The 10,342-nt window shown below is 36.7% G+C and overlaps 1 protein-coding gene across 1 annotated transcript; it reads left to right on the top strand.

The window, feature by feature from the left end:
- The first annotated feature begins 845 nt into the window (after positions 1 to 845).
- LOC132311997 (putative pentatricopeptide repeat-containing protein At1g13630) lies at positions 846 to 9,030 on the top strand. Its single transcript, XM_059810198.1, has 5 exons — positions 846 to 1,555; positions 2,097 to 4,221; positions 6,103 to 6,677; positions 7,654 to 7,818; positions 8,008 to 9,030. Exons 1-2 carry the CDS (start codon positions 1,099 to 1,101, stop codon positions 4,148 to 4,150), a joined length of 2,511 nt encoding a protein of 836 aa, XP_059666181.1. The 5' UTR covers positions 846 to 1,098; the 3' UTR covers positions 4,151 to 4,221; positions 6,103 to 6,677; positions 7,654 to 7,818; positions 8,008 to 9,030.
- The last annotated feature ends 1,312 nt before the right edge of the window (positions 9,031 to 10,342 follow it).

The following is a 10,342-nucleotide window of genomic DNA, read 5'->3' as shown; positions in this document are numbered from 1 at the left end:
CCACACTAGGTATAAGCAGATAATATTTATATATAACAACTCAAATTTGAGAATTTGAATAGTTAACCGTGTGCTTTCCCGAATCCCAGATCATCTAAGGGCAAATAAGTCATTTCTAACATCAATGTACTATATACACATTATCCCATGGGTCATAACACACTGAACTACTAACATCACTGAAGGATCACAAATGCATCACAAATGCAGGTGGAAAGAACAGCATTGGCTGGCTGACAGCCTTATGTTAGCCGGCTGAGGGCAATAGTAGGCGTGGCAAAGTTCGACATGACCCGTCAACAAGACTCGAACACGACATGAGATAAATGGATAATTGATAATTTAAAGATTTAAAAGAAAATCCTTTGGCTTCTATTTAAAATGCAAGATATTATTTTGATAATTTAAAGGTGTCAGACATCTTAACTGTTGATGTTTTTTAAAAATTACTTTGCAGAAAGTTACCATTTTTTTTAAGGTATGGTATATAATTAAAGTTGCTTTTTTTAATAAAGAAATCTAGAGTGTAAGATTGATTTAAATTAAAATTTAAAAATTATTTAAAACAATAACTCTTTGAAAAAAAAAGAAAGAAAGAAAGAAAAAAAAAAAAAAGTGCTTAAACACGACACGAGATAAATGGATAATTGATAATTTAAAGATTTAAAAGAAAATCCTTTGGGTTGTATTTAAAGTGCAAGATATTATTTTGATAATTTAAAGGTGTCAGACATCTTAAATGTTGATGTTTTTTAAAAATTACTTTGCAGAAAGTTACTATCTTTTTCAAGGTATGGTATATAATTAAAGTTACTTTTTTAATAAAGAAATCTAGAGTGTAAGATTGATTTAAATTAAAATTTAAAAATTATTTAAAACAATAACTCTTTGAAAAAAAACAAAGAAAGAAAGAACCAAAGAAAAAAAAAAAAAAAAAAGTGCTTAAAAAGGAACGTCGTGTATAATAATTTTGTAAATTAAAAAAATTATTTTAAAATGTATATAAAAATTTAAAATTGAATACACTCGAGTATATATAGATATATATAATTGGTGGGAAAGCAATGGCTATCTGAAGAAAACCCTAGAAGCTCTCTCATGCTCACTCATATCCGTCAATGTCGATCCCTCCATTACCCAGTAAAATTCCTTACCCTCAGTCCTCTCACCTCCTTCATCTTCTCTGAGCCCTGTACCTCCGCCGCAAAGATCGCCGTCGACGACGAGCCTACCACAATCGACTCTCTCTCTAACCCTGTGGACATTGTTTGTGAAATCATCACAGGCGTGAAGACCATTGGTCCCGTGAAATTCCTTGAGGGTCAGTGGTTTAGAACCCTAATTCAGTCGTTGAATCAGCCTCAGGTGGATCAAATTGTCGACGTTCTCAGAATCGAGAGCCCTGACTCGGCGGTTTTGTTCTTTGATCGGTTGAAAAGTGAATATGGGTTTCGGCATTCTAGGGTTTCTCATTTGCTTATTGCTCATGTTTTGGCGGGAAAAAGGAGGCTCAAGGAGTTGCGTTCTGCCCTACAGCAAATGCTGCAACAAGAAGGTATTTTTAACATTACATAGATTCATATAAACACGGAAGTAGTGTGTAAGTAGTGTGTCTGTTTTGGGTGTATGCATATATTATCAGTGTGATATATATAAAAGTATATAAATATGTTTTTGTATGTATATGAAAATTATGTTCCGAGTATATTCAATATGAAAAGCTCAATTCAACAAATAATGATTTATTAAAATTTTTCTTGGTTCAAGAACCAATCTTTTAATTTTTTTAATTTTTAATTTTTATTTTTTGATAATTAAGAACCGATTTTAATTATTTATCTTTTACCTACATTTTCCCGATAGTCAGACACGGGGTCTGCCATTCTTCTTTGAAACAACAAAAACTGAAATTTTCAAGTCTAATGGATAAGTGCATATATTTGCTTCTAGAAAATGTTTCAGGCCTTTGTGCTACCTGATAATATCAGTTGCAAAGAGCTCGATCCTTTTGTATACATTGACGAAAAGAAAAAGAGCTTTGGGTGTTTTTATGTTGCTTAGTTTTCCTTCTATAGATTTTTTGTGATTTCTGTTAGGCACTGGTTCCGCGCCTTCACTTTGTGAGCTGCTTTGGATTAGCTTCAGGGACTGGGATTCAAATGGTCTGGTGTGGGATATGTTGGCCTTTTCTTATTCCAGATTGGACATGGTTCATGATGCCCTCTTTGTTCTTGCCAAAATGAAGGATTTGAATCTCCGAGCTTCAATACAAACCTACAACAGTTTGTTGTACAACTTGAGACACACTGATAAAATGTGGGACGTATACAGTGCAATCAAAGTGAATGGGATTCCTCAGAGTGAATACACTAATTCCATTCTTATAAATGGTCTATGCAAACAATCCTTGATACAAGAAGCTGTAGCATTTTTGTGTGAGACTGAAGGGAAAGAGTCTAAGCCTTGTGTTGTTTCATTCAATACTCTCATGTCAGGGTTCTGTAAAATGGGTTTTGTAGATGTTGCAAAATCCTTTTTTTGTATGATGTTTAAACATGGACTACTTCCAGATGTGTACAGTTACAATATTCTTATTCATGCGTTGTGTATAGCGGGTTCTATGGAAGAAGCATTAGAGTTTACCAGTGACATGGAGGATCACGGAGTACAGCCTGATGTAGTAACTTTTAACATTCTAGCAAAAGGGTTTCGTGTACTTGGTATGATGAGTGGGGCGTGGAAGATACTGCACGAAATGCTACGTAGAGGGTTAAATCCTGATATTGTAACATATACAATACTGATCTGTGGGCATTGCCAGACAGGCAACATTGAGGAAGGCTTTAAGTTGCAAGAGGAGATGCTTTCTCGGGGGCTTAACTTGAATAGTATTTCATACAGTGTTTTGCTTAGTTGTTTGTGTAAGAGGGGGCTGGTTAATGAAGCATTAAGTTTGCTTTGCGAAATAGAAAATATTGGTTTAAAACCAGATCTTGCTACATATTCTATCCTCATTCACGGTCTCTGCAAGCAAGGAGATGTACAAAGCGCTATTGAACTATATAAGGAAATGTGCTCTAAGAGAATCCTCCCAAATGCTTATGCACACTGTTCTATTCTATTGGGTCTGTGTGAGAAAGGGACAATATCCGAGGCAAGAATGTTTTTTGATACTTTAACAGAGATTGATTTGATTAAGGATATTGTTTTGTATAATATTATGATTTATAGGTATGCAAAACTTGGTAATATTGAAGCGGCTGTTAAGTTATACAAACAAATAATTGAAAAAGAGATTAGTCCAAGTATAGTCACTTTCAATTCTCTTATTTATGGGTTCTGTAAATCAAGGAAACTAGTGGAGGCTAGAAGGTGGTTGGATACCATCGAGGCACGCGGATTGGTCCCAAGTGCTGTAACTTACACCACTCTTATGAACGCATTGTGTGAGGAGGGGAATATACAAGCCATGTTTGGATTGCTTCGGGAGATGGAATCAAGAGCTGTTGAACCAACTCATGTTACCTACACCGTGGTTATAAAAGGACTATGTAAACAACAGAAGCTGCAAGCATCTGTCCAATTACTCGAGCATATGCATGCTAAGGGTATATCCCCAGATGAAATAACATACAACACTGTCATCCAATGTTTTTGCAAAGCTCGGGACTTGAAGAAAGCTTTTCAGTTACACAATGAAATGTTACTGCATAATCTTCAGCCTAGTCCTGTTACATATAATGTGCTCATCAATGGTCTTTGTGTATATGGATTCCTGAAAGATGCTGATAGACTATTCTCCTCTCTTCAGGACCAAAATATCAGATTGACGAAAGTTGCATATACTACACTAATCAAAGCACATTGTGTTAAGGGTGATGTAGACAAGGCAATGGTTCTCTTCTGTCAAATGGTGGAGAATGGGTTTGATAGCACAATTAGAGATTACAGTGCTGTGATTAATAGATTGTGCAGAAGATGTTTGATAAATGAAGCAAAAAAGTTTCTTCATTTGATGTTAATAACTGGCATCTCCCTTGATCATGAAATTTGTTCAGTGATGCTCAATGCTTTCAATGAAGGTGGTGATCAAAATTCAGTATATGAACTACTTGCTGAGATGATCAAGTGTGGCTTATTTCATGAATAATCCATGAGATAGTGATCTATCACCAGTGGAAATATCAATTTAATGATTGAGACAGAAAAATGGCATTCCAGGTAACTTTTAGAATCTCATCCTTTTTGCTTTTTTTCTTTAAAGATATTCCATGCAACCCATTTAATGGACTGAAGAACTACCATCCGGGCCAGCCGGCAAGTGCATAGGTTGTTTATCTCTGCACACACAAATGCACACATCTATAAATGCCCTGTATGAATGGTGGCATGGTTAACAATGGTATTCTAAGAGTTTTATTCAAAGACATTGATGTTTTTATTATTTTTATTATATATATGTATATTTTTATTTTATTTTTTTTGGAGGGGAGGATTAGGTATTGACCTAACCTGCTGCATCATTTGCATGATGTGGTGCCTTAGACTCAAATACTGTCTTAACCCTGGTTGTTTATTACGGTCTTTGTTTAAAAAAAAATTCCCCCTTTTTTCCTGTTAAAAAATGAAACTTTATTGATGGAAAGAAAAAGGTCCATATTATGAGTTATATTTGGAGGAAACTTCATATAAATAAGGCCCAAGAATTCAGGAAGCCTTAGCTAGTAACACCATCTAGAAGAGATGCAAAATCTTCCAGCCTATATTATCATGGCTCATACTCGCTATCAAGACTTAATTGATGGGAAAGAGATATGTCCATAGTACAAGTTATGTTTGGAGGAAATTTGTATAAGAAGGCCCAAGAAGTTGAAGCTGTTAGCCAGTAAACCATCTAGAGGAGGGGGGCGGCAAATTCATCTTACTTGAAATCAGCTTGAAACTAGAAAGCTAATTTGAGGTGCTCAACTTTTTAGGCATGCAACTGAATAGAGGATGGTACTATATGCGTATTGGAAATAAACAACCTAATTTATTTTTCTGATCACTTGGAAACCTTCCAATACAATTGAACTTTGAGCTTTCAAAAACTTAATGATTAGCCATAATCATTAAGAAGTGGGGAGGAGGTTTCACCTGTCTTATGCCTCTTGGGGCACTGTCAATAGGAGTAGCATAAGAAATAGAGATACACGCTTCAATCCATTTCCTCCAAGTTTGATCAAGACGTTTGTTCTCAACAACAAAATCTTAGGATCTTTTAGTACATCAATGTAAGCTTTCTACACGTCCACCTTAAAGAGCTTCTCTCCCCACTTCATGAAGGGTATGCATTTCTTGCACAAATACTCCATTAGAAGAGAATTTGGTGAAAGAAATTTTTTCTATTATTTAGTTGGACTATAGATAAGCTCATAGTCCCTTGAACATTATATACTTTCTTTTTTTTTCCTAGTTACTCACACACACTTGTCTCTTCTGAGATTTGAACCCCTGACCTCCCTTTGAAAGGTAAGAGGCTGATACCGCTGGGCTATTGGCCCGTTGGTAACATTATATACCTTCCTTTTTATTGTTATTGTTAGAAGTGAAATCTAGGCTTCTATTACTATTATTGTTGAATGAAGTGAAGTTTGAGCTTCTATTAATGATTTAGGAAGAATGAAGCTTCTAAAAAAATACTAGTAATTCTGTTAAAATCCTAATAACATTGAAACATTCAAATGTGAATCAATTATTACACTACATTTCTCTAACTCAAGGTCTGTTCGTCTGGACGGCCTTCTCATCCTTTATTAGTGACCCAGGCCCTCTGCTCTAGGTCTCACAGTTGCTGACAATACATCAACAGGCACAGTAGTGGTCTTCTTCCCTTTGTAATATGTCAAATCCCAAACAAAAACAATTTCTGCTGCTTTATACTGGAGACCTACTGTAGATGCTGGGAGCAACAACCTGCTTGACACATTGGCACAAACTGAGTCCCTTCCCATATGGCTGCTTCAATCTAAACTCTAGAAGCTAGCTGCAACCGAGTCTAACTTTTCTACGTGATAATATTTTAAATTGTTTCTTTCTAACTGCCTGTTTATTTTGATGCAGCTGTTGTTGGGCTGCCGTTGGTTCCCACATACCTGGGTCTCCCAGAGGATGAAAGGAACAATCTCATTATTATTATGTAAACAATGCATCTGCTGGATGTGGTGTAGGGGTTTAATTTGGTGTTGGAATGGAAGTTGTCTAACAAATAGATGATCAATGGACGGTAGGACTTCTGAGGTCTGTAGGTGGGTGAAAGCCAGAGAAAATACCCACAATGAAGGTCTTAGAGGCAGCGGGCCGTCCTGAAGATGGACTTATTCCGCGTGTTTTTCCATTGGTGCAATGCTAGACTGCAGCATACCTCTCCCTCTTGTTGTGCTCTTTCTCGGAACATTATATACTCTTCTCGATATGTTTAAAGAGGACATGCACTATGGAATAATCCACGGGTCCACCTAGCAGGGTTAGTGAGACGTCGCCCTGGTGAGTAACTTCCGCCACATTCTCACCAATGGATTGATTAGAAACGTCACCCTGCTATATCCCAACGAAGATGTTTTCATGAGGGGGATCCACGAGACTTCTGGATGTCCTTCTTAGCAGTGGTATTCTGCAAGTAACCGGTGATATTGTTGGTAAGAAAAGAAAAGGAAGAACTTCTCATTATCTTTATCTTTCTTTTCCATATTTATTCTCTTAATCATTTTCATTCTTACTTTAGCCACAATTTTATAAGTTTCACATAGAAGCTTACAGATCTAACAGATTATGGACCACATATTGAAAGTCACTTTTGGGACCAGATTGGATTTTTTTGGAAAATAGAGTACTTGCTCACAGATTTAGACCGTTATCCTATAATGATATCACCTTCCTGTTTATGATTCTTATTAAGAACATCAAGTATATCTGCACCGAAACTAGAGCCTTACCTTTTTGCAGAGTAAATTCAATGCATGTTGATATAGCCGATTTCTGCATTTTTCTTGAGAAAAGCACCGCTGTTGTCAATTTTAGTGCTACTGTTTCTTTGATCTTTTGAGGGGTTTCTATCAGTTATATGTGTGTATTTCCAGACATGGGATGCTTCCCATTTCTTTGATGGTCTAGTGAGCCAGGTCACTTCAATTTTGAGAACACTTCCAAGGTCTAGCTGCATTTAAGTGGGTAAAATCAGTATGTTTTTTTATTGCTGATCTTCATCGTGTGACTGTGTGACCCTTCACCTCGCGGCCGCCGGGGGGGGGGGGTGGTGGGGGCCGCGGGGGTGGGGGAGGATGTGTGAGATCATATCCAGGCAAGGCATAATTCATTTGGATAAGTCCATTTTAGTTTAGGATCAAACTAGATACTTCAGGCCCATTATTGTTGACCTGGAGCAATTGAATTTCTTGCTCTGCTCTAGCGATGTTTTGACTGATTTATCTATTTCCCGCTTCTAATCTTTGCACCATAAAGATCTGATTATATGATTGGATTATGCCATGGTCACTATTGAACCTTGAATCCAAAGCAATCCGTTGTGAACTTCATTTCTTGGAATTTTTTTTTTTTGTAGTATTATCATGTTCAAGCACAACAAAAAAGCTCATCTTTTTTCCCATTTTGCAGAGTCTGAGTTTGGGCAAGAAAATTTTTAGTAGACAAAATTGAGTCAATGGGGCGATCCTCAAAAAATTCATTTAGAATGAAGCATGAAGGGAATGCAACAAAGATATAAACCAGATATTGCTGCTTTTTACTGATCACCTTCCTTGGGTGCTGGGACAGTTTCAGGTTAGTTCTTGTTTTGAAGTTATAATCTCAAATCCTTAAAAAAAAATAGAGTTTCTTGTGTATCTAAAAGGAAACTGAAAAGAAAATAGTAAAATATTTTGGAAGTTGTCAACAAACACTCCCTTCTTACTGAATTATCTATGTGAATCCAATATCGTTCTATAAGTGCTTTATTTTCCTTCCCTGCAGGGATCATTGATACAAGTTACCCATGGAGAACGATGTATATATGTGTATATATAAATTGATGAGGGACTTTTTGATATCCAACTTCTCTTTTAAACTGGGAAATGGTGCTACTTTTGAGTTACTTCAGCTCCTCTGGTGTGAGGCAAGCTAATTCAGAGGTTTGATGCATCTATTTTTGGAGGCATGGATACAAGGCTTACTATGCAGTCTATTGTTCAGAATGGCCATTGGCTTATTCCTGATTATTTTCCTTCCCAAGTTGCTGAATATATTAGAAGGTTTCAGTCATCTAGAGATGATGATCAAATTGTATGGAATCATGATTCATTTTCTCTTCAATCAGTGTGGGAGGTTTGTAGGGTCAGAAAGGAAAAGAAATCAAGGGCTGTTGTTTCTCGGAGAAGTTGCAGATGTAGAGTAGCAACTCTTTTGTCCCTTATTCCAAAATAGAAATATTTCTTCGGTTCATCTGAGGAACTGAAGCTTATTCTTAACCTCTGTGTGCCTTTACTGCTGCTACATGATCACTTGTTTTATACTTGTGACTTTGCTGTTGCTATCTGGAGATACATTTCTGATGTTCTGAACTTGGCCAGTCCTTCCTTCTATTCTATGGATCAACTTATACATTGGTTCTTGAACTTAACCAGAGTGAATTCTGTCAAATCCAGAATTCTCAAATATGTCTTAGCTTGCACTGTTTGGAAAATCTGGATGGAGAGAAATACAGCTTTTCATTTGTGGAGAAGAAATTCTCCGCTGCAGCAGCCGTTGACATTATTGGGAAGTTTTGCAATTTCAGTGTAATTCCTTGGAGGACATTTCTTCCACTTCCTACTTTTGAGTGCTGTTTTTTGTTCACTTTATTGGAAATGGGTATTATCCATTTCTTTTGTAAGTGAAGGCGGGTATGCCCCCTTATATATATATATATAGATACATTGATGAGGTTTGCACCACCCAGGCTTCAAATTTCCTTTTTCTATTAGTTGCTTAAATGGAACTCTCTTCAGTCTTCACCCCTATTGAGATGCTTGTGGGACCCACTGATTCATGGCTCGTACCTTGATTTTCATCAATTAGATTTTGGAATTAAACTATGGTCTCATGTGTTAAAATTTAGGACTGGGCAAAAAAATCCGCGAGTCCGTGAATCCGATCTGATCTGATCCGTACGCTGGGCAAAAAATCCGCGAGTCCTTGAATCCGATTCGATCCGTGGGCAAAAAATCCGCGAGTCCGTGAATCCGATCCAATCCGTACGGATCGGATCGGATTACCTGACCCACGGATTGGGCGCGAATTCAAAAAATTTGAATCCGTAGTTTACGGATCAGATCACGGATCGAATCGGATTCACGGACCCACGGATTGGGGGTGGATTCAAAAAATTTGAATCCGTAGTTTACGGATCAGATCACGGATTAGGCCGTCAAAAATTCAATCCGATCCGTGAGTAATCCGTAAAATATATATATATATATATATATATATGTATATATAATATTAATATATAGTAATATATTTACTTATTCTATTTTTCGTAACCAGCATATATATATATATATAACCCTACTTTTTTTTATTTTCTTTGTTTTTAGTAAGTATTATGTATTAACTGTATATATATATACATAAAATCTAAACCTAACTAAAGAAGATCAAGGAAGCCGAAGAGAAAGCGGCCGCCTCACTACTCTTCTTTAGTTCTTCTGATCTCTTGTTGTCTCCTTCACCAAATCAAAACCTAATCGCCTCACCTCTCTTCTTGACTTCTTCTGATCTTCTCGACTTTCATTGTCTGAATCTGCACAGTCTCTAGTGAGTTCACAAAGTTCATTCTCTTCTCTTTATTTTGATTTAAATATGTTGTGGTTTTCTGGTTAAATTTCTATGATTTTGATTTTTGATTTTTGAAGTTTGTTGATCCGTAAAATTATACTACTGCTTAAGGTTTCTCAACTGAGTTTGAGATATTTGATTTCATTTTCATATTTTCTACCTTGCTTTTGCTTTGAAATTCTCGCATCTTTATTCTTTTTCTAAGCAATCCCATCCAGTATTCTACTATTTTTTGATGGATTACTTAGATCAAGCCATTACCATCAAAATATTATACTCTTGCAGCTGTGACTACGGTTTGAGGAGATTCATGGAGATTGTTATAGCATATGGACTATGGAGTGACTGTCTACTACCCCTTTTTTCAGTCCGCGGATTGAATCCGATCCGATCCGTCGTTTCACGGATTCGATCCGATCCGATCCGTGGACTAACGGATTGGTGGCGGATTCAAAATCTCCCAATCCGTTGTGAGCGGATCGGATGATTTGAT

This window comes from Cornus florida, unplaced genomic scaffold (assembly GCF_030987335.1).
Source record: "Cornus florida cultivar Cherokee Brave unplaced genomic scaffold, ASM3098733v1 CherokeeBrave_3.0.0_Hap2_Chr06, whole genome shotgun sequence".
Taxonomy (NCBI): Eukaryota; Viridiplantae; Streptophyta; class Magnoliopsida; order Cornales; family Cornaceae; genus Cornus; species Cornus florida.
This window is presented reverse-complemented; position numbering and strand designations above follow the sequence as displayed.